Source organism: Bombina bombina, chromosome 3, assembly GCF_027579735.1.
Source record: "Bombina bombina isolate aBomBom1 chromosome 3, aBomBom1.pri, whole genome shotgun sequence".
NCBI lineage: Eukaryota > Metazoa > Chordata > Amphibia > Anura > Bombinatoridae > Bombina > Bombina bombina.
The window spans coordinates 303,441,183-303,466,911 of record NC_069501.1 but is presented as its reverse complement, the minus strand read 5'-3'; the positions used below and the strand labels follow the sequence as shown (position 1 = coordinate 303,466,911).

Sequence of the window (25,729 nt, the reverse complement as noted above, 5' to 3'; positions counted from 1 at the left end):
CCCTCCCTCCTGACATTTCCCACTTCGTGATTCCTACCTGATCCCTCCCAAACAGCTCTCTTCCCTCCCTCACCCCCCACTGGTCACCCCATCTTAGGTACTGGAAGACAGTCTGCCAGTTTGAAAATGTAAGGCTTTTTTTATTGTTAAATATTTTTTATTTTATTTTTATATTTTCTGTAGTGTAGGATCTCCCCTTATCCTCCAACCTCCCTGAACCCCCCCCTTCTAAATAGTGCCCGCCATCTTAGGTACTGGCAGCTTTCTGCCAGTATCTATAAAATTATTTTTTGTAAATATAATTTTTATTATTTTTTTAATCTTTTTTTCTGAAGTGCAGTGGTCCTCACACCTCCTGTGATCCTCAGTTAGGGATCCCCCGCCTCGCTTTTTCTGTAGTGTAGCTGCCTCATCCCTCCCTGTTCCTTTACTTTTATTTTTTGTAGCATAGAGCCCTTCCACTCCCTCCCCCCTCTGCTGCTGGGCCGCCAACCCGCCTCCGGGATTTCTTCCTGCCGGCACCAGCAGATGATCGTTTTACACAGTGACACAGACACAATATGGCATCTGCCCTCATATAGAACCAGAGCACCGATCGTGCTCCAGTTCCATATGCAGGCAGATGCCTGAAGCTCAGACGTGTATATACGTCGTGCAGTGCGATAGACAAAGTACCGCACAATGTATATTTACGTCTATTTGGGTGAAGGGGTTAAAACTTTTTTTTTTTTTTTTTTTCTAACACCTGATACCATATTTCTTTAAGCCCTTATAATATTATTTTTTTTATAGGTTAAAATAATATATATTTCCTTCCATAAGGCAGAGAGAGTCCATGACTTAATTTATTACTGTTGGGAAATACATTACCTGGCCACCTGGAGGAAGCAAAGACACCCCAGCCAAAGGCTTAAATATCCCTCCTACTTCCCCTATCCCCCAAACATTCTTTGCCTTTCGTCACTATAGGAGGTAAATATAGAAAGAGGGATATTAAATATTAAAATACATTTAGTCACTAAAGGAGGTGGCAGAGAAGTGTCAGAAGATTTTGGATAGTCCTGTAATGGGTATGTTCCCTTCAAGAAAGGACTGGAGTTTTAAGTAATCATGTCAACCTCAAGTCTGGAGATGCAGGGAAAGTTTTTCTGCGAACCCATCCAGACTGTCGCCTAACAGTTCCTAAGCAATCAGTGTTGACGAGTTTCACTGCTTGCTGTTACACACTCAAGTCCATGTCAGAAGTATCGCTGCAAGACTGTCACACTTGAGAGGCTGTGCCTGTTCCACAGCATGGATCCTGGAGGTAACACCTTTTACTTTTACACTTTTGCTATACAGGGTCACAGTGTGGCTCCTTTATGGCTCGATAGGATCAAGGGTTAATATCTCCTTCAGGGAGATTATTTGAACAGATAGAGGTTATTTATAACTGCCTTAATGTGAGCGTTTTTTGGCTCATAGACTGTGTGCTTGACTTGGAACAAGCAGATTTCACTTTAGTTTTTGAGTGTTGCGCAGCTCATAATAGCTTAGCGCCTTTTTCATAGCAGGGGAAGTCCTGTCCTACTCTCATAGCAGGGGAAGTCCTGTCCTACTCTACTGTCCTACTTTCGTCACTATAGGAGGTAAATATAGAAAGAGGGAGCGCCAGCTATAGGCTTAAGTATCAGAATAACAAAATAATATTAAAATATTAAAATACATTTAGTCACTAAAGGAGGTGGCAGAGAAGTGTCAGAAGATTTTGGATAGTCCTGTAATGGGTATGTTCCCTTCAAGAAAGGACTGGAGTTTTAAGTAATCATGTCAACCTCTCAGTGAGAGTATTGATTAAAGTTAGAGTCTGGAGATGCAGGGAAAGTTTTTCTGCGAACCCATCCAGACTGTCGCCTAACAGTTCCTGAGCAATCAGTGTTGACGAGTTTCACTGCTTGCTGTTACACATTCAAGTCCATGTCAGAAGTATCGCTGCAAGACTGTCACACTTGAGAGGCTATAGATAGAGGTTATTTATAACTGCCTTAATGTGAGCGTTTTTTGGCTCATAGACTGTGTGCTTTTGACTTGGAACAAGCAGATTTCACTTTAGTTTTTGAGTGTTGCGCAGCTCATAATAGCTTAGCGCCTTTTTCATAGCAGGGGAAGTCCTGTCCTACTCTCCATGTGACCGGGTGCGGTCTTTTAATTTCCTACAATCCTGCTGTGGACATCACTCCTAAGTAGAGCATGCTCACTGTTAGCTGTCTGGGTCTAGGAGGTGGTGAGTGCCCCAGCCATTGGGATTATAAAGGTGCCGTTTTTTTGAATAAAAGTGTTTACTTTTTGTCTGTCCATCTGTGAATATATCTTAGCTATGGAGGACTCTGATACTACATTAGAAGGTTCTGCTCCTTCTGTTCTGATGAATAATTCCTGTTTATATTATGAGGAGGTTGTGGTTTGCCCGCCTGCTCAATTTTGTTCCATTTGCCTAATCACTGTTTTAAAGTCTAAGAAGGGAGACAAGCCTGCTAATACTCATAGCGCTATTAGCCCCTCTGAGCCGTCTACCTCTCAGGAATCTGGGTCCCAAGAGATTACTACGCTTTCTACACTACCCGCTCCACATGCAGTTCCCCATGACCCAACTAATCCTCCATCTGGAGGGGGTACCTCCTTCAGCAGAGGAACCCTCCTTTAGATTTAAAATTGAGCATCTGCATTTTTTTTATTAAAGGAGGTTCTGTCTATGCTAGAGGTTCCAGAGGCTACACTACCTGAGGAACCTAAGATCTCTAAATTAGACAGGGTTTATGAAGACAGGAAGATCCCTCTGACTTTTCCTGTGCCAGTTAACATGGCGAACATTATTAGTAACAAATTTTTCCCCCTTGTCTACTATTAAAAAATTATTCCCGGTCCCTGACTCTCATTTAGATTTGTGGGGCTCCATCTCTAAGGTGGATAGCGCTATTTCTATCCTGGATAAGCGTACTACTATCCCTCTGGAGGATAGTTCTTCTTTTAGAGAGCCTATAGATAAGAAAATGGAAACCTTTCTGAGGAAGATGTTTCAACATACAGGGTTTTCCATCTAAAGGGGAGGAGAGTCCACGGCTTCATTCATTACTATTGGGAATTAAGAACCTGGCCACCAGGAGGAGGCAAAGACACCCCAACCAAAGGCTTAAATACCTCCCCCACTTCCCTCATCCCCCAGTCATTCTTTGCCTTTCGTCACAGGAGGATGGCAGAGAAGTGCCGAGGATTCGGAGTAGTCTCTTATGGAGGTTAGTACTCTCCACATTGGGACTGGAGTTTTAAGTAGTCCTTCTGCGAAACCATCTCGACTCATATTAACAGCTCCACAAGCAATCAGCATTGACGAGTTTTGCTGCCTGCTTTCTACACTCAAGTCCATGTCAGGAGCAAGGCTACTAACCTGTCACACTTGAAGGGCCGTGTTCCTGGTCCACGGCGTAGGTTCTGGTAAGATCGTTTCATTTTTTATTAATATGATAACATAGAAGACAGGATCACAGTGTGGCGCCTTTTATCTTTATCTTTACAGAATCAAGGGTTAATATTCCTTGTAAGGGGATTATTGAACAGTGGGGTTTATACATGATATTGTTTATTGTGTCATTGCTGCATTATGTGCAAGATGAGGCACAGGTTACTGGCGGGAATCTTCCACGGCCATTTTTTGGTGCATTTTCCCTAGTGCAGGGGCGGTCCTGCAAGGCACGCCATGTGACTGGGTGTGACTATCTCTCCTTCTCTGTTGATCTGTGATGCAAGGAGACGGAACGGTTTCTGTAGTCCGGGTCCAAGGAGGTGGTGAGTTCCCCGGCCATTGGCGGTATAAGGGTGCCCTTTTTGTAAATTAAGTTAATCTATCAACAGCGCAAGCTATGGAGGACTCTGATGCATTAGAGGGCTCTCCCTCTTTAACAAAGTCTCATTCCTGTGTTTATTATGAGGAAGTTCTGGTAGATCAGCCTGCTCAACTATGTTCCACATGCCTTGATAAAGTTACTGGAATCAGCGGTTTCTAAAGTGATCCATGCCTTACCACGTTCTGCTAAGCACAAGTGTAGGGTGTATCATGGTGGCTCAGCCCAGGGTTTGTCTTCGCTGATGGTAGATCCAGAGGCTCTATACGATGACGAGGCCCACTCCGACTCTTTGGAGGAGGCCCCTTCTGAGTCGGAGTTCGTGTCATCTAAATCTCTGGCTGCGGAGGAGCCTGGTTATAGGTTTAGGATGGAAAATTTGCGTTTTTTGCTGCGGCAGGTGCTTACTACTCTGGAGGATCCCGGAGAAACCTGCAATTCCTAAGCTTGATAAGGATTACGAGGACAGGGTAGTGCCTCAGACTTTCCTGGTTCCCGTTAGGATGGCAAATATTAAGAATGAATGGGAGCGATTGGGTTCGTCCTTTTCCCCTTCTTCTTTTAAAAAACTGTTCCCCATTCCGGACTCTCAGCTTGAGCTGTGGGGGACCATTCCCAAGGTGGATGGGCCTATCTCTACACTCGCAAAGCGGACAACTATTCCCCTTGAGGATAGTTTGTCGTTTAAAAAGCCCATGGATAAAAAGCTGGAAAACATGTTGAGAAAGATGTTTCAGCACACAGGGTTTGTTTTTCAGCCAGCAGCGGCTGTTGCGGCGGTCGCTGGAGCTACGACATATTGGTGTGAATTCCCTGTGTGAAATGGTCGAAGGGGAGACATCCATCAACGAGATACAGGAGAAGATTAAGGCGCTGAAGGTTGTTAATTCTTTCATCTGTGATGTCAATATGCAAATTATTCGCCTGAATGCTAAGGTGTCAGGTTTCTCTGTTTTAGCACGCAGGGCTCTGTTGCTAAAATCTGCGGACATGACCTCCTAGTCGAGGCTGTTGTTTCTGCCTTTTCAAGGAAAGATCCTGTTTGGTCCAGGATTGGATTCGATCATATATACGGTTACGGGAGGCAAGGGAGCTTTCCTACCACAGGATAAGAAGGCTAAGCCCAAGGGATCTACTTTTCGTCCCTTTCGTGCGGACAAGGCCCAGTGTCAGCAGCCCACCGCGGAAGCAGATCAGTCCAAGGGATCGTGGAATCCGGCTCAATCTTGGAACAAGTCTAAGCAGAACAAGAAGCCCGCCGAGAATAAATCGGCATGAAGGGACGGCCCCCGACCAGTCTCCGGATCACGTAGATGGCAGATTATCTCAATTCTCAGACGCATGGTTGCAGGACGTTCAGGACCCTTGGGTTCTAGAGGCTGTCTCCCAGGGTTACAGAATAGGGTTCAGATTCCTCCTGTCAAACCTGTCTTCAAGACCAGAGAGAGGCCTTTCTAGAGTGTGTGAGAGATCTCGCCCCTCTCTATGGGTTATCGTACCAATACCCCTAGCAGAATGGGGTCTAGGTTACTATTCCAACCTTTTTGTGGTTCCAAAGAAGGAGGGCACGTTCCGCCTGATTCTGGAACTAAAGTGTTTAAACAAGTTTCTGAATGTTCCATCGTTCAAAATGGAAAGATCAGATCTATTATGCCCCTAGTTCAAGAGGGACAGTTCATTACGACTATAGACTTGAAGGATGCTTACCTTCAGGGACCACGTCAAGTTCCTAAGATTTGCGCCTTACCTGACGACATCCTAGTTCAGGCGCCGTCGCTCAGCCTTGCAGAGGATCATTCAAGGGCTCTTCTTCTTCTGCTTCAATCTCACGGTTGGAAGATCCACTCAGGAAAGAGTTCCCTGGTTCCCAGCAACAGGGTGGAGTTCCTGGGCATGATAATAGACTATGTCCATGAAGATATTTCTCACAGACCAGCAGTGCAGGAAACTTGTGTCCTCCTGTCTGGCCCTTCAGTCCTCCACAAGCCCGTCGGTGGCTCAATGTATGCAGGTGATAGGTCTCATTGTGTCAAGCATAGATATCATCCCATTCGCCAGGTTTCATCTCAGGCCTCTTCAGTTGTGCATGTTGAGACAGTGGAACGGCGATCATTCAGATCACAGCTGATATGCATGGATACTCGGAAATCCCTCTCTTGGTGGATCCGTCTGGAGCAACTGTCTATGGGGACATCCTTCTTGAGACCGTCCTGGGAGATTGTGACCACGGATCAGTCTGACAGGATGGGGAGCTGTGTGGGGTGCCAGGATGGCACAAGGAAAGTGATTCAGGGAAGGCTTGGCCTTCTCTGGAGTCGGTCAGTTTCATCAGCTTCCTCGCAATGAGGGAGGTGTCTCGGATTCTGGAGTGGGCGGAGTCCCATGACTGCTCGCTCTCAGCGTTTCACATTTCAGGTGTGGACAACTGGGAAGCAGACTTTCTCAGCAGACAATCCTTCCATCTGGGGGAATGGTCTCTTCACTCCAAGGTGTTTGCGGATATTTGTCACAAATGGGGAACACCAGCTATAGATCTCATGGCGTCCAGACTCAATTGCAAGCTACCTTGATACGGGTCAAGGTCCAGGGATCCCCAGGCAGAGCTGGGGATTCAGCGTAGCTTACATTTTTCCACCGCTACCACTTCTACCTTGAGTAGTGGCACGCATCAAACAGGAGCAGGCCTCGGCCATTCTGATTGCTCCTTCGTGGCCGTGGAGGACCTGGTTTGCGGATCTGGTGGGGATGTCATCCTCTCCACCGTGGAGGTTACCCTATCGCAGGGACCTGCTGTCACAGGGCCCCTTTCAACATCGAAATCTAAATTCTCTGAGGCTGACTGTGTGGAGATTGAATGCCTAGTCTTAGCTAAGAGAGGCTTTTCTGAAAGTGTGATTGATACTCTAATTCAGGCAAGGAAGCAAGTCACTCATCGCATCTACCATAAGGTGTGGAGGACTTACTTGTCCTGGTGTGAGAAGCATGGATATCCTTGGCATAAGATGAAGGTATCCAGAATTCTGGCCTTTCTCCAAGATGGTTTAGAGAAGAGTCTTGCCGCTAGTTCCTTAAAGGGACAGATTTCGACATTATCAGTTTTGTTGCATAGGAGACTCGCTGAGCTCCCTGACATCCAATCTTTTGTTCAGGCTCTGTCTAGAATCAGGCCTGTCTTTAGACAGTCGGCTCTGCCTTGGAGCTTAAACTTAGTCCTTAAGGTTTTGTAGAGGTTTCCGTTTGAACCTATGCATTCCATTGACATTAAGATTATGTCCTGGAAGGTTCTCTTCCTGTTGGCTATTGCATCGACACACAGAGTATCTGAACTAGCTGCCTTGCAATGTGATCCTCCTTATCTGGTGCTTCACCCGGATAAGGCTGTACTTCGCACTGGGTTGGGATTTCTCCCCAAGGTGGTGTCTAACCGTAATATCAATCAGGAAATAGTCGTTCCATCTTTGTGTCCTAACCCTTCTTCTTTAAAGGAGAGGTTAGTTCATAACCTGGATGTGGTTCTTGCCTTGAAGTTCTATCTTCAGGCTAAAATGGATTTCAGACAGTCTACATCTCTTTTTGTGGTGTATTCTGGGAAGCGCAAGGGGCAAAGGGCCTCTACTTCTTCTTTGTCTTTTTGGTTGAGGAGCTTGATTTGCTTGGCTTATGAGACAGCGGGACATAAGCCTCCTCAGCGGATCACAGCTCATTCAACTAGACCTGTGGCTTCGTCTTGAGCCTTTAAGAATGAGGCCTCTATGAAGCAAAATTTGTATGGCGGCTACCTGGTCCTCTTTACACAATTTTACAAAGTTTTACAAATTTGACGTTTTTGCTTCTGCAGAAGCTGTTTTTGGGGAGAGGTTTTGCAGGCTGTGGTTCCCTCAGACTAGGGTCCGCCTTTTACTCTCCTGGTTTCATTCAGTGTCCTCTAGAGCTTGGGTATATGTTCCCAATAGTAATGAATGAAGCCGTTGGCTCTCCTCCCCTTTAGATGGAAAACATAAATTATGCTTACCTGATAATTTCATTTCCATTGAGGGGAGGAGAGTCTACGGCTCCTTCTCTGTGGGGCAGACCTAAATTTAATCATCTTCTAGCACCTTTTTACACCCTGATATCTCTCCTACTGTTCCTGGTTCCCTCGGCAGAATGACTGGGGGATGAGGGAAGTGGGGGGAGGTATTTAAGCCTTTGGCTGGGGTGTCTTTGCTTCCTCCTGGTGGCCAGGTTCTTAATTCCCAATAGTAATGAATGAAGCCTTGAACTCCCCTCCCCTCAATGGAAATGAAATTATCAGGTAAGCATAACCTATGTTTTTATATCAACTGGCGGCAGCTGGCGGCAGCTGTACCTGCGGTTGCTGTAGCAGCTACCTACTGGTGCAACACTCTACCAGGGCTCATTGAGGTGGAGACTCCCCTAGAGGATTTTCAGGAGATAATTAAGGCTCTGAGAATTGCTAACTCCTTCATCTGTGATGCGAATATGCAGATTATTCGCATAAATGCAAAGGCTTCTGGTTTTGCGGTCCTAGCCCGCCAGGCTCTCTGGTTGAAGTCTTGGTCTGTGGATATGACTCCTAAATCCAGACTCCTTTCTCTTCCTTTTAAGGGGAAGATTTTATTCAGTCCAGGGCTATACTCCATTATTTCTACGATTACCAGAGGGAAAGGTGCCTTCTTTCCGCAGGATAAGAAAAATAGGCCTAAGGGACAGCAATCGTCTAATATTCGTTCTGACAAATCACAATGAAAGCAATCCTCATCCAAGTCCGAGCAGCCCAAGAGTACTTGGAAGCCGACTTAGTCCTGGAATAAGTCCAAACAGACTAAAAAGCCTGCCAAGAACAAATCGGCATGAAGGGGCGGCCCCCGATCCAGGATCGGATCGAGTAGGGGGCAGACTGTCTCTTTTTTTCAGACTCTTGGTTCCAGGATGTACAGGATTTTTGGGTCCTGGCGGTTGTATCTCCAGGATACAGGATAGGATTCAAGTCTCATCTGACCAGGGGCAGATTCCCACTCTCCAGTCTGTCTGCAAGACCAGAAAAGAGGGCAGCCTTCTTAGGTTGCATACGGGATCTCTCATCTCTAGGAGTAACTGTCCTGGTACCTATAGCAGAAAGAAGTTTGGGGTTTTATTCAAACCTTTTTGTGGTTCCAAAGATGGAGGGAACTTTTCGTCCAATTCTGGACCTAAAGTGCCTAAACAAGTTTCTGAGTGTTCCCTCTTTCAAGATGGAGACAATACAGTCAATCTTTCCTCTGGTTCAGAAAGGACAGTTTATAACCACAATAGACCTGAAAGATGCATACCTTCTCGTCCCGATACACAGGTAACATTTTCAGTTCCTGAGGTTTGCTTTTCTGGACAAGCACTTCCAGATCATGGTTCTTCCGTTTGGCCTAGCTACTGCTCAAAGGATATTTTTGAATGTTCTAGGGGCTCTTCTAGCGCATTACCTGGACAATATCTTGGTACAGGCACCATCTTTTCGTCTAGCGGAAGAACATTCGGAGTCCCTTCTCAATCTTCTTCAATCACATGGATGGAAGATAAACTTGGAAAAGAGTTCTCTTACTCCAAGTACAAGGGTGAATTTTCTGTGAACTATAATAGACTCCATATCCATGAGAATTTTCCTCACAGATTAGAGACATTGCAAGCTAACTTCTGCATGTCTTGCCCTCCAGGCCTCCTCAAGACCCTCAGTGGCTCAGTGTATGGAGGTGATCGGACTCATGGTGTCCTGTATGGACATCATTCCTTTTGCCAGATTCCATCTCAGACCCTTACAACTATGCATGCTGAGACAATGGAATGGCGACCATTCAGATCTGTCTCAACAGATCATGCTGGACAACCTGTCGAGAGATTTGCTCTCTTGACGGCTCTGCCCAGATTTTCTGTCCCAAGGCACGTGCTTCTTGAGACCATCCTGGGAGATTGTGACTACTGACGTAAGCCTTTCCGGCTGGGGAGCTGTTTGGGGTGCCAAGAAGGCACAAGGTCTGTGGACTCAGGAGGAGTCCTCCCTTCTGATCAATATTTTGGAACTCAGTGCAATCTTCAATGCCTTGAAGGCTTGGCCCCTTCTGTGTTCATCCCAGTTTATCAGATCCCATTCAGATAATATAACATTGGTTGCCTACATCAACCATCAGGGGGGAACGAGAAGTTCCTTGGCGATGAGAGAAGTATCTCCGATACTAAAATGGGCAGACACTCACAGATGTATGCTGTCAGAGATCCACATTCCTTTCACCCAGGGGAATGGTCTCTCCACCCCGAGGTGTTTGCAGAGATATGCAGTGAGTGTGGGATGCCAGAGATAGATCTTATGGCATCCCGCCTCAATACCAAGCTACCCAGGTACAGGTCAAGGGATCCTCAGGCGGAATTGAAAGATGCCCTAGCAGTACCATGGAAGTTCAGACTCTTATATCTTTTTCCTCCATTACTGGTTTTTCCTTTGGGTGGTGGCTCCCTTCAAACAAGAGCAAGGATCAATGATTCTGATTGCTCCATCGTGGCTGCGAAGGACGTGGTTTGCGGATCTGGTGGGGATGCCCTCATCTCCTCAGTGGAGGTTACCTTGTCGCAGAGATCTGCTGATACAGGGTCCCTTCGTTCATCAAAATCTAGATTCTCTGAGGCTGACTGCATGGATTTTGAACGTTTAGTCTTAGCCAAGAGAGGGTTTTCTGAGAGTGTTATCAACACTCTGGTTCAAGCTCGTAAGCCAGTTACTCGTGGTATCTACCATAAAGTGTGAAGGACTTACTTGTACTGGTGTGAAGAGCGTGGCTTTTCCTGTCATAAGGTTAAAGGGACACTGAACCCAAATTTTTTCTTTTGTGATTCAGATAGAGCATGGAATTTTAAGCAACTTTCTAATTTACTCCTATTATCAAATTTTCTTTATTCTCTTGGTATCTTTATTTGAAATGCAAGAATGTAAGTTTAGATGCCGGCCCATTTTTGGTGAACAACCTGGGTTGTCCTTGCTGATTGGTGGATAAATTCATCCACCAATAAAAAAGTGCTGTCTAGAGCTCTGAACCAAGAAAAAAAGCAATAAAAATAGCAAGAGAACAAAGAAAAATTGATAATATGCGTAAATTAGAAAGTTGCTTAAAATTGCATGCTCTATCTGAATCACAAAATAATTTTTTGGGGTTCAGTGTCCCCTTATCTTGTTTTCCATGCTGATAAGGCAGTTTTACGTACTAAATTAAGTGTCGGACCGTAACATTAATCAAGAAATTGTTGTTTCTTCTTTGTGTCCTAATCCAATCCTTCTTCAGCAAAGGAACGCTTGCTTCACATGTGGATGTGGTTCGTGCCGTGAAGTTCTATCTTCAGGCTACTAAGGAATTCAGACAATCTTCCTCTTTGTTTGTCATCTATACAGGGAAGCATAAGGGGCAGAAGGCTTCTACAACTTCCCTATCTTTCTGGTTGAAGAGTGTCATCTGCTTAGCTATGAGACAGTGGGTCGACAGCCTTCTGAGAGGATAACGGCTCATTCCACTAGAGAAGTGGCTTCCACCTGGGCTTTTAAGAATGAAGTCTTCTTGGAGCTTGGGTATAGTTTTCCCAACAGTAAGGAATAAAGTTGTGGACTCTAACTGCCTTATGCTTACCAGATAAATTCCTTTCTTTCCTGGCAGGAAGGCCACAAACCCGCCCGTAATTTATTTTTTTGATGGATGGCTCCCTTTTTATATTATTTCCTCTGGCACCTGTATACCCTGATGTTTCTCCTACTTTTCCTTGTTCCTAGGGCAGAATGACTAGGGGACAAGGGAAGTGGGAGAGATATTTAAGCCTTTGGCTGGGGTGTCTTTGCCTCCTCCTGGTGGCCAGGTGTTGTATTTCCCAACAGTAAGGAATTAAGTCATTGACTCTCCCTGCCAGGAAGGAAAGGAATTTATCTGGTAAGCATAAATTGTTTCATTTTTAAACAATTTAGTGTAACATAGTATGATATTATCATAAAGCATATGCATATATACAGGAGAAATAATAAAAGCAGACTCCCCACACAACACTTTTAACAGCAAATAAAAAAATTGGTTTAAAAAGCATTCAAGTGGAGAGACAATTTTTTTTTTTTTTTTTATTTAGATAATATCGTCATCATACAACATATAAAGAGTAAAGAAAAAAAAAAAGAACAGGAAACAGGTTTAAGGACTCGCAGGTCCTTAGCATATAAATTCACAAACAAGGAAGTATTTACAAGTAACATCAGATTACTAAATTGGGGATGGGGGGGGAATGGTAGGGGTAGGATGGGGGTTGGGGTCCAGGTTCAGAAAGGAGAGATATAGGAGCTATTGATTGGTGGAGGAGTTGGTTTTACTCAGTGGCTATAATATTTGGTTTTCATAAGGTGCTAAACTTTGCTTTTCAGTCTGCTCAAACAAGTTCGAAGAGGTCTGATTTTATTGAGTGAGTAGAAGATGTTCTTTTCTATGGTGTAAATATATGCCATGTAGTTGAGTATTTGGGTGGGGAAGTGTCTTTCCAAGACTTGGCTATAGCAGCTTTGACTGTGGTAAAAAGATACATAGGAAGGAATGATGTTTAGGGAGGGTATGGGTTCCTATGTGAAGTAGGGGAAGGGCTGGTGTTTTAGGTAAGGGGATACCCATTTTAGATAGAACAAGGAAGAAGGTATTCCATAGTAGTCTTATTTTGGGACAATCCCACCAGATATGCATGGTGTCTCCAATATGTCCGCAGTTACGCCAACATAGAGGGGTGACATTGTCGTACACGCGAGGCGTGTAGGGATATAGTACCAGTGTGTTAACAGTTTATGATAAGTTTCCCTCATAGTAATGCAGTTTATCGCAATTTTGGTCAATGTTAGGGTATACTGCCATGTTTGAGGAGGGATAGTGGTGTCTAAGTAGGTCTCCCATGTTTGTAGGTGGGGTAAGTTATCTGATTTCTATTTCCCAATAAGGTGTAGTGTGTGGAAAGAGGTTTACAAAGTCTTTAGCTGCGTTTCCTAGTGGTTTCACAAACAAAGGGAGGGCAGGATAATTCAGGTGTGAGGCCCCAGCTCTTTAATCTAAAATACTCAAATGTCATGTAGTGCGGGATGGCAGTGTCTGGGCTTATCCCGTCTAAGGTGCAGAAGCGGGTTTGCGGAGAGGGTATCCAAAGGTCTGAGACATTACGAACCCCAAGTTGTGCCCTGTAGTTGTATATGGCGAGGTAGGGATGCTTTTTCAATTATGCCCTTATAATATTTTTATGCAATTTTGTTTTAATATTTTTTTTTAAGATGGTGTTAATATGAGTGTAACTGTACTGTTGTATGTATTTTTGATGTGTTTTGTGCAACTTTTTTGACTTGCATAACAGTTAACCAGAGCTCAAGCTTTCAACTTGTAATACGTGTGCTACGTCCGATGCGTGCAAAGAGCTACGATAAACCTTATCGCTTGCGCACAACAGTTAGTGCGCCACTTGTAATCAAGCCCTTTATTTAGCTAAACGTATCAAAATAGGCGAGTGATGGAATAAAACTAAAATATTAGTCACTGCTGTGTGCATAAACATACTGTGCTTGATTTCTTGCTATTATTTCTTTTATTTGGCTTGTATTATATATTTTTTAATTTCTGCAATGAGCTAAAATATTATAACTGTTAGGTCTATATATTGAGGCCAATTTATCAAATGTCTGTCGGACCTGATCCGACAGTGTGGATCAGGTCCGACAGACATCGCTGAATGCGGAGAGCAATACACTCTCCCTATTCAGCATTGCACCGACAGCTCTTGTGAGCTGCTGGTGCAACGCCGCCCCTACTGCAGACTTGCGGCCAAGGAGTGTCAATCAACCCGATCGTACACGATCGGTTTGAATTCCAGCGATTCCTGTCCGCCTCATCAGAGCAGGCAGAGTTATGGAGCAGCGGTCATTAGACCGCTGCTTTATAACTGGTGTTTCTGGCGAGTCTGCAGGCTCGCCGGAAACACGGGCCCTCAAGCTCCGCACGGGGCTTGATAGTTAGGCCCCATAGTCCTTTATTTTATAGTTATTTTATAAGTATAACTTTTTTTGTTTACAAATATATAATCCAGTTTGGATTTTGCACACATCTTTATTATAGAGCAAACACAATTAATCTTGTATATGAAACAAACAAGGATCAATATTCAGTTATAAACATCAATCAAATAGATATAGCTTTCATGTTTAGATGTAATTTTGTGTAATTACAGAGTAACGCTGAACACCACTTAATAGCAAATGTTATTGTACTTTATTATTTGTCTGCAATAGGAAGCAGAATTGTCTGCTGAGACACTAAAACCTCCTGCTTATTTATACAAAACATCTTATATTATCTACAGCATAACACATTCAAAATGATAAACCTTGCAAAAGTATAACTCTATAAAGTTAGATGGAGAGAAAACCAACTCTATATTTAATGTATATTTTAGTCACACAAAAATAGATCTACTCCAGTTCATTACTGTAACTATGTTAAACAGTTATAGCAAACTGAAACACAATTTCCTGTTTGTAATTAAAAAATATATAATCCCTCACTGCAGAGTAACTAAACAAGAGGACAGTGATTAGTAACAGCAATTTTAAATAAAATAGTAGTGACCAGTTGTATTAGATCACACATGTACAAACCATCAACAAAGTGATCAAACCTAAGAAATACAGATGGTGTAGCTATAAAACCCCAAAAGCCAAATATTCTACATCCCTGCACAGAGGTACTGAGAGATATTGCATGGTAACACATAGCAATACTAATATATGTATGCAGAAATAGTTATACAGTCCTGTAAACAGGCCTGGTCCCCATTAACCCCCCCCACCCATAGAAAAAAGTACCTTGTCTGAGTATCTGTGATATGTTTAACACTGATTAACTCCCAAGAATAATATATAAATGTGTCTTATTTGTCATATTATATAAATAACTGACTTACAATGCTTTTGTTGGCTTTTAAAAATTAGTAAGCTACAGCACTAGAATATTTTAAAAGCTCATTTTATTTTAGAATTATAAAAAAAAAAACAGATTGTTTCACAATGTACATAAATATGTGTAGGAGCAATTTTTATTTTAGAATTATAAAAAAAAAACAGATTGTTTCACAATGTACATAAATATGTGTAGGAGCAATATATGTACCTACATTAGCTGCAGAATATTTATATTAATATTTGCAATGGACTTTAGACATCATATATGGAATACAGTAACACAATACTAATTAATTTCTATCTCTTTTGTATTTACTTTAAATAACCTTTTTGTCTTTGCATGTAAATAGAGACTTCAAAATCTTTCGAAGATGTTAATGTCAATCAACTAATGTTACAATCCTGATAATTATCTATTCTTTCAGAACACTAACAATGACCTCTTTCCTTTTGTTAGCCCCTATACAAGATGTCTGTGCATGGAAAACAGGCTATATTGAGTTTATTGTTTGGTGTTTTATTACAGCGTTGTAGTACCCCTTCCTCTCCCACTGGAACAATGTCTCCTACGGGATCTGGTGGACCCTTCATCACATTGGATGATCACCAAGGGCAGTGGCTTAGAAGACGACGACTTGATGGAGCTATCAATCGTGTACCCATGGGGTTCTACCAGAAAGTATGGAACATCTTACAGAAAGTGAGTTATTACGTTATTTTCCAGTCAAGAGGATTATTGAATTAACCTGGCAACATTCTTTCCAATTTACTTCTATTATCAAATTTACGTTATTCCCATGATATGCTGTGTTGGAGAGATACCTAAGTAGACATCTATTGCAAATGGATAACTTTCTTGCAAAACTGCTGCCATATAGTGCTTCAGAAATGGTCTGGCTCCTAAGCATATGTCCCTGCATTTCAGCAAAAGATACCAAAAGAACAAAGAAAAATTGATAATAGAAGTAACTAAGAAAAATGTTTAACATTGTATGCTCTATTTGAATTAAAAAAGAAAACTTTTGGGTTTCCCTTTAACTTACTATTAGACAAACTACATGTCTCTAGGCATTAATGTAGTTTTTAAGGATTATAGTTGGCATAGTGAAGAGTAATACTTCATGGGCCAGTAAAGTTAATATTAAATTTACATGATTCAAATAAAGCATGCAATTTAAAAAAACAACAACTTCCCAATATACTCTTATTATCAAAATGGCTTATAGCTGTCTCATTACAGTTTGACGGAAAATTAGATTAACTTTGAAAATTGCCAGAAAATATTCAAAGTCAGTTCTAGTATATTTACTGATTCTTTAAGTGATTCTATGGTTATATAGAGTTGGGTTTGTAGTATTAGCTCAGCTTACTGCATGTCTTTTAAACTGGTCTTTTACAAAAGTAGTGTCCCAGATTCAGCAAACATGAGTCATCTTCAGAAGACCGACTTCTCCGGGTCATATTTTATTCGGTTAGAAATTTCTGACACAAGTTAAAATTCACAATGTCCAAACTAATTTTCTTTCTAGAATTAGATGGGAAGTGAAGAAATGTCTCACTGGATAATCTTCTACATACTGAATGAGGGCCTGGTTCCTTTGTTATAGCTTATAATTGTATCTTTTCTCTTTATTTACTTCTTTTGGTTCTGTTCTAGTGTCATGGATTGTCAATTGATGGATACGTTCTTCCTTCCTCAACCACCAGAGAGGTAAAATATATAGTATTTCATTTACTATGGATAATAAACTACTGTAAATAATAGTGTAGGAAATATAGGATTGCTCACAATTAAAATGCCCAGAACAAAGAAGTATTAGTTCTATTACAACTCAATATTGTCAAGCAGAATTGAAACGGAACCTGTTATTTGTTGTTTTTCAATTTCAATGGGCTTTTAACCCCTTCCCGCCCAGACTTATTTGTCTACATTGTGTGATTTCAATGATGGTATTGTGTCTGGGGGAGTGCCTATGACGCTAGGCACGCAATCCAGCCAGTGATCCCATTAAAGAGACACTGAACCCAAATTTTTTCTTTCGTGATTCAGATAGAGCATGCAATTTTAAGCGACTTTCTAATTTACTCCTATTATCAATTTTTCTTCATTCTCTTGCTATCTTTATTTAAAAAGGAAGGCATCTAAGCTTTTTTCTTGGTTCAGAACTCTGGGCAGCACTTTTTTATTGGTGGATGAATTTATCCACCAATCAGCTAGAATAACCCAGGTTATTCACCAAAAAAGGGCCGGCGTCTAAACTTACATTCTTGCATTTCAAATAAACATACCAAGAGAATAAAGAAAATTTAATAATAGGAGTAAATTAGAAAGTTGCTTAAAATTTCATGCTCTATCTGAATCACAAAAGAAAAAATTTGAGTTCAGTGTCCCTTTAAGGAAGTGCCTTTGGCTTCAGTACAGCCAAAAGGCTAGGACCTTTTATGCCATCCTAAGGGCGTTAAAGCCCAGTGCGGTTAGGACGACATAGAATGTCCTATGGGCAGGAAGGGGTTAAGTTGTGTGGCTTATTGTTTTTACAAACATTTATGAACAATTATTAAGAACTGCTTTCAATTTGCAAGTTGCTGCTGAATAATCCCATTCTGTAAATTAGTTTTTAATTTTAATTTTAATTTGGATTCCACCTCCTCCTGACAGTACTAGGCCCTTCCTTGTAGTACTCGCCATATAAAAACCTTCAAAGTCTAAAGGGCTGATGATCACAAACTCACTGGCAAGGAGAGAAACCACACCCTGTTTAGTTGATAAACAGCTCTAAAGGTAAACATCTGTGTTTCTGAAATTCTTGAAGGACCTTGCAGTACTGACAATACTGTTTAGATAATCTCCCCACAGCAGAGAGCTTTAGATCAGTGGCCATTTGTTACCAGATATTCTGACTTAAACCCTTTTGCTGTTAAGCCTTTTGTCACCCCAGTGACATTTTGAGCTTTTTTGCTACCTACATTTAAACCCTTTTGTAAATAAAATTTCAGTGAGTGACCCACACAAATGATATATTGTGTTTTTTTCAGCAGGCCCAGCAGATTCACAATATACCATTATTATATTTCTAATTCATGGTATGAGAGAAAGCTGCAGCAAAAACTGTAAAAAAAAAAAAAGAAGTATAATTTCTTCTTAGATTTTAGTAAATAATACTTTTAAATGGCCAAGTGACCACTGGTGTTACTTTAATCACCTTACAACATTGTTATCATGGGTAGCCACATGTGAAATAGGGGCCCATACAAGCTTTTGGGGTTATAATATAGATTAGAGAAGCCCCATTATTCAGTTCAGTATTAAAGCACTTTTTATTTTTTATTTCAACGTGTTCGAAAAGCCACAATTGTAATTGCGGCAAAATAAAAAGTGCCCTTTTTTCTGGCCAAAAATCTGCCAAAAACAAAACGTCTGTTCTTACATTTTGTGAGATTTTACTCAAGAATGAAGATTAACAATGCAGGGAATTAATAGGAAACATCCAATTCAATCTCACTAACATAATTTCTCACTGTACAGAATGGGTTTAGTTGTTCTTTCTGTACAGTGAGAAATTAGAGTTTTGCATGATTTAAGTGGCTTATATTACATACAAATAACACATCCTACACACATGCACTGTAACCATAATGCCTAGCTCAAATAGTAAATAATTAATGTACAGATTTATTATTATTTTTAAACTGAAAAGGTTAATTTCACACATGTAAACTGTTATTGCCACTTCACAATGTACAATGGTATCAGTCCAAACTCCTGTAATGTAAGGGATAGACCAACTAAATGACCATTGTGTTAGTGATTTGCATTTGTTTAACATGAAACTGATAGGTTTCTGGAAACTTAATAATGGGTAACAGCTGATCATTTTGTGTTTGTCCGAAAAAAAACTTTATTTACAACTTGTAATGAGTGTACAGAGGCTTGCAGTATACTCACAGTATCCATTACACTCATGCAGAATTAGCATCATATTTCTCGTGCACAATAACACTTCCCTTGTTGTCTAGGCCTAGGGGTTGTCACATGAACTTAAAGCCCATAGAAGACCCTTAGCAATTTATGCTTCATACACATGTGGTAATTTGGAATTCTTGAAATAATATACTGGAAGCTTCTTGTTTTAAATCTTTTGAAATCGTTAAAGGCACTGCTGTCTCTGGTGCTTTTTATTGTCCTCCATATCTGCAATCACATTACTTGCATAACAGCTTTGGATTGGCTCTGTCCTCATGCATAAGTACCTACACTGTCAGAAATAAATTTCAAACATTGAACCTTTAGGGGTACAACAGCTTGTCACTGGGGCAGTACCCTCAAAGGTACACCCACTGTACCCTTTAACATGGGTACAAATTAGTTCCCCTTGCAGATTGTACCTTTCAAAGGCAAATATGTACCTTTGGTGACTAGATTGGACCTCAGTGCTATGGTACCATAATGTACCCTTAAATAATTTTGCAAATTTGGCCTTTTAAGGGTACTGCCCCAGTGGCAAGCCCTTTGTACCTCATGATGGCAAATTTGTACTCTACACAGCATATTAACCCCTTAGTGACCAGACCACTTTTCCATTTTCTGACCGTTTGAAACCAGGGCTATTTTTACATTTCTGCAGTGGTTTTTTTTAGCTTTAATTTTACTCTTACTCATTTACTGTACCCACACATATTATATACCGTTTTTTCGCCATTGACTTTTTAAAGATACCATTATTTTCATCATATCTTATAATTTACTACAAAAAAATTATAAAATATGATAAAAAATGGAAAAAACACACTTTTTCTAACTTTGACCCCCAAAATATGTTACACATCTACAACTACCAAAAAACAACCATGCTAAATAGTTTCTAAACTTTGTCCTGAGTTTAGAAATACCCAATGTTTAAATGTTTTTTTGCAAGTTATAGGGCAATAAATACAAGTAGCACTTTGATAGTTCCAAACAATTTTTTTTCTTCAAAATTAGCGATAGTTACATTGTAACACTGATATCTGTCAGGAATCCCTGAATATCCCTTGACATGTATATATTGACATGTATATATCTGTTTTAGTAGACAACCCAAAGTATTGATCTAGGCCCATTTTGGTATATTTCATGTCACCACATTTCACCACCAAATGCGATCAAATAAAAAAAACGCTAACTTTTTCATAAACTTTAGATTTCTCACTGATATTATTTACAAACAGCTTGTGCAATTATGGCACAAATGGTTGTAATGCTTCTCTGGGATCGACTTTCTTCAGAATTAGCAGACATATATGGCTTTGGCATTGCTTTTTGGTAATTAGAAGGCCGCTAAATGCCGCTGCGCACCCCACTTGTATTATGCCCAGCAGTGAAGGGATTCATTTTAGCTTTAGTGTAGAGATCAGTTTCCCACCTGACAAATCCCACCCCTGATCCCTCCCTGACCCCTCACAAACAGCTCTCTTCCCTCCCTCATCCCACAATTGTCATTACCATCTTAAGTACTGGCAGAAAGTCTGCCAGTACTAAAATAAGCCTTTTTTTTTTTTTAAAAAGCATTTTTTTAAAATATATAAATAGTTTCTGCAGTAAGGTTCCCCCTAACCCCCCAACCTCCAGGATCCCCCAAATGGCTCTCTTAAACTCCCCCCTCTTCCTATTTGTTGCCATTTTAGGTACTGGCAGGCAGTTTAACAAATTTGCTAATTTTATTATTTTTATTTTACCCCATTTTTCCGTATTGTAGCTGCCCCCTCTCAATATCCTACCCCCCTCTCAGATCCCATTACAAACAATTATTTCCCCCCTCCCTCTCCATCTCCCTCGCAATTAACAGATTGGTCGCATGCACGCCCTCCCGTCCCCCTTCCTGGAACAGTGGCCAGAAATAGTCCAGCGATGGGCCTCCCACCCGCCTCCCTGCAGCTGCTCCCACCAACGATCGGCACCATCGCTGGCCGATGCAGAGAGGGCCACAGAGTGACCCTCTCTGCATCGGTGAGCAAAAAAATGTATTGCAGTGATGCCTCAATATCGAGGCATCACGGCAATACCTTGAAAGTGGCTGGAAGCGATCAGGATCGATTCCACCGCTTGAAAGCCCTGAGGACGTACAGGGTAAGTCCTTGGTCATTAAGTGACATTTTTTGTAGGACGTACCCTCTGCATCGGTGAGCAAAAAAATGTATTGCAGTGATGCCTTAATATCGAGGCATCACGGCAAGCGATCAGGATTGATTCCACCGCTTGAAAGCCCTGAGGACGTACAGGGTACGTCCTTGGTCGTTAAGTGAAATTTTTTGTAGGACGTACCCTGTACGTCCTTGGTCATTAAGGGGTTAAAATGCTGTTTCATCAAATTTATTGTATAACATTCAAATATGCATTCATTTAATGCATCATTTTTAAGACAGTATTACAATAGCCACACTGCATTTTTATAAGTTTGGTTAGTGTAGCCAAACAGCAGGTCCTAAGACTGCTACATGAATTCCTGAAAGAACCGGGGTAAACAACAAGTTCCTAAAGGAGCTACTCAACATGTTTTATTTCATTCTGTACTAGACTCTAACAACACCCCATTTAACTTATGGTGACATGCCACATAAAACATAAATATATAGAAAACATATAAAAAACAACATAATAATAAAAATGTAACTCTATCGAAAGGAAGGGGGATTCAGGGAGGGGATAAACAATAAAACTTACAACCATACATTGAATTGTCACTCTATGCAAAATACATGCAAATTCATCTATTTCCCCAGTACACATTTTGGTGATGAACCTTCTACCAATAGATGGAGCTGTGTTACACATGTCAAGGAACTTTCAACCAATAGATGGTGCTATGGCGTGCTATACAATGTCCATGTATGTGACTGGGGAATGGTTACAATTTTATTTTATTTTTTTCTTAAACAGCTCTTGTTTATTTTATAGAGTTTAAAATGAAATTAATTCTCTGTAATTTTAGTTAATACATTTGTTTTATCTTTAAGAGTTATCATCTTGATGCTCTAAATATAAACATTACAATGTTAAGTTCTTGTTTGCTATTTAGAATCAGCAACAAAGTATCATTGAAGATATGGGTTGTTAAGCATTTTTTTGTTGCTTTGCCCATCTTTTGCATATTACCAACAACCATTGAACATGAATTATTTTGCTGTACAACATGTATGTTAAATTCATTTTTGGTGACTGCCAGGTATGTGTTCAATTAATAATTGAGGTGCACAAATTATATGGACTTGTGGGGTGTGGCAGCCTTGAACCACCCACCCCCCTAAACCTTTTAGATACACAAGTGATTGTACCTTTTTGGGGGGATTAAATGGTACAGACATGGACCCTTTGACAGTTGGAAACATATTTGTACCTTATTTACCGCAAAATGGTACATATTAGTTCCTTAAGATGTAATTGTGATCCATTGAGGGTACAACCACAGCAGTTCACAAACATATACCAACCATACCCTTTTTCTGACAGTGTGTATGATGCTTTAAATTGTACACCAAGGGCATCTGAAAGGGTTGGGATCTTTAGGTTACTTGACTTTGTTTTTTTAAACATATCTTTATATATTTAATCATCATTTAAGTATTATCTGTGCTGCTGTTTGGTATCAAAGTCTTAAATGGTACCTTATTCCACAGTCTAGTGCGTTCTTACTTCCCTGTAACACAATATAAATATATACATTTGTTTTACTCAGATGACTGCTGGGGAGATAAAGTTTGCTGTTCATGTGGAATCTGTTCTTAACCATGTTCCACAACCTGAGTACAGACAGCTGCTAGTGGAAGCCATTCATGTGTTGACGCTTGTGACGGACATGGATGTAGAGAGCATTGGGGGAATTATTCATGTTGACCAGATTGTTCACTTGGCCAGTGACCTATTTCTTAAGGATCAGGTATAGAATGCAAACACAGATTGCATGATGAATAAAATGATCACAATTTTTTTTTCTCTGTTTACATGAATGCTTTCTGATGTGCTTGTCAATAATTTCTATTATTATTATTATTAAAGGTACATGAAACTTTTATTATATTTACTTTTTTCTCTTGATATGTTTTGATACCTAGTTAGACTGAGGAGTGTGGCATGTGTCTGGAGCACTACATGGGAGCAGTTTTGCAACAATGTGTGTACGAATATTATACATTGTTGCAAACACTACTACCATCTTGTGGCATCTTCTGTGCTCTATATCTATCTATCTATCTATGAATGAACATAGCATCTTAAGTGCAGAGTTAACCTTGAACTTCAAGTACATAAGTGGGAAAAAGGATTGATTAATGCAAGTGAGCTTATCCTGAATAGAAAGTTGGAGCCAGGAAGCAGAATATTCTGTTCCAAACTTGGATATATTAGCTAATTATCTGTTTATCACAAGTGTTTATAAGGAATGTTTCTGCGTGCTTTATAGTTTGTACGTTAGGTAACACGTAGACAAGAATATACATTTTGTTCCCGGTCCAGTGTAGATTGTAATACTTGTGTATTGCTTCTTATGATCACTTTTGTTTGATTCATGAGGTTCTACCAGGAGCAGCCACCGTATTTGTCTCTGCAGTTATTTGCTTTTACTGCTCTACAGTTTTTTGGTTTTGTATGGTTGCCTTATTTCTCACAATAACATAGTTAAGAAAGTTTTTATTTTATTTTGCAGAAAGCCCTAGGAGCAGCTGACTTCTACCTTGACCAAGACCAAGCAACAGGAATTTGCAACTTTCTCTATGATAGTGCTCCAAGTGGGGCTTACGGGACCATGACTTACCTGACTAAAGCGGTGGCAAGCTACTTACATGACGTTTTACCCAGTTCAAGTTGTTTGATGCAGTAATAAGTTGGGATGCAACGGACTGATAATTGCTCATATTTGTTGCTCTTTTTTCAGCATTCTGGCTTAGCATGGGCTACTCCATTCTTTTAGAAAACATCTATTCAATCGAGTGATTGAAAGCAAGATGTCTACAGTAATTCACACAACCACTATTATGTTTTATTTATAGTTAGTTCACAGTTTACACAGCATACTTGTAGTAGGATTTTTATTTCACTATTTTGAGACACCAATCAAATTTTCATTACATATTGGCATAATTGTATCAAAAATATGAGACATTTTGCTGAGAGGCACTTTTAATACTTAGAGACATTTTAGAATAAAAATAAATGTATTTTTTTCTTTTTTATATAAATTCCTTGGAATTATTATGTGTTTAACCCCTGCAAAGGTGTTAAATACATAGTCAAATTTCCAGCTGATAAGCCTATCAGGACAAGGCATAGATAGATATTCTCCAATCACTGGCCTTATTCCTATTTGGAGCAAAATAAAGATGTTACGGTAGTGTAACTTCAACAATTTGTTTAAAAATGGCCTGCTCTAACAAATTAGATATTTTATCCAATAGAATGTCCCTCTAATAGAATTTTTCTTGTGCATCTTTTAAGTTCCTGCACTTAATTCTGAAGAACTGTGATAATTTGGAAGTGGAAACAGGCCGCAGTTAGGGGCGATAGTCCTGAACTAGATTTTCTCAGGCTCTAGCTAACTACTTGCACACAAGTAAATGAGAGAAGCAAAACAACAAGACAATAAAGTTGTATCTGGTATGTAAATTACAAGTCACTCGCAGTGTAAACAGAACCAAATAATGTTTTCCTGGGAAGTTTTAACATTGTATTGCATTCAAAGAGCAGAGTGTTAGACAAACAGAAAAAACACATTTTGCAGCAAAGCATTTGAATTACATTTCAGGGTAACTATAGTTTATTTTCATGCCTTTATTTTAATAATATTAGATCAGTTACACCAAAGGGCATTAATTGTATATATTACAGATTTATTTTAATCTTCTTTTTTTTCTTTTTAAAGTCAAAGATTAAGCAAGTTACAGGGTTGTTTGTATAGGTACATATATTGCAGTCCCTCATATTTAAGTATGCACATCTTATCTGCTCATGCACACCAGGTACTGAACTGGAAGAGCGCATGCTTAGGTAAAGGGGAAATACTTATTGGTTTATTTCATTTTAAGTAAGCTACTGTAATTTGTGGACAAATGGATTAAAGCCCACACATTTTTCAAGAACCTAAAGGTACAAATTCCACTACTGAATAAAAGTGTAACTTATTTGTTCTGTTTAATTTATGTGAAATAATCGTTACAGTTCATGTAAAGATTGCCGGTAGACCATTTTCTGCTATATATACACAGATGTTTATTCTTATATAATTGTGTTAGAAGGTGAATGGTCTTTTTGCAATATTTGAGTGGGTAGACAAACCTTTTTTATGCACTGTGATATATAAAACATTATGATTGTATAGCAAGTGCAACTAGTGATTATAGCCTATACATCAAGCCATTTCATATTTTTAAATTAAGATGGTGAATTATTACAATCATGTTGCCTTTTTAAAACTGTAAATTATGCATTTTTATTATATTGTTTTATATTTGCAATAAGAGCAACATTGTTTTGCAGAATGTATCTGTTTTGTTTAGATTATTTCTGACTTTAAAGGAAAAGAAACATACATTTGTAGCTATTTTGCATTTATTAAAAAAAGTTATGTATTAGATTTATTTTAATATTTTACTTTGTTGCAGTTGGTAACTACTTGCATATTATGTTTATTTGTCCACATTATTTTCAAACAATTAGCTAAAGATTGTATTATACAAAGCAGAGCTACAGTGGGACATTACCTCTAGATATATTTATAGAAACTTACCAAATATGGTAAAAAGACACTATCTACTTTTCAGCAACAAGAATGTGTATTTACTGGGTAATTATATTAACTCTTGACTACCAGAGATTGGCTATGTATTGCACAATGTTTGTTTTTTTCTT

General features: G+C 40.1%; 1 protein-coding gene across 1 annotated transcript in view; it reads left to right on the top strand.

Moving 5' to 3' along the window:
• Positions 1–25,454, top strand: part of PHKA2 (phosphorylase kinase regulatory subunit alpha 2) — a 292,026-nt gene extending 266,572 nt beyond the window's left edge. The window contains 4 exon segments of the mRNA XM_053706381.1: positions 15,380–15,553; positions 16,511–16,564; positions 22,566–22,766; positions 23,532–25,454. Coding sequence (XP_053562356.1) covers positions 15,380–15,553; positions 16,511–16,564; positions 22,566–22,766; positions 23,532–23,705 — 603 coding nt within the window. The 3' untranslated portion in view covers positions 23,706–25,454.
• Positions 25,455–25,729: the final 275 nt, after the last annotated feature.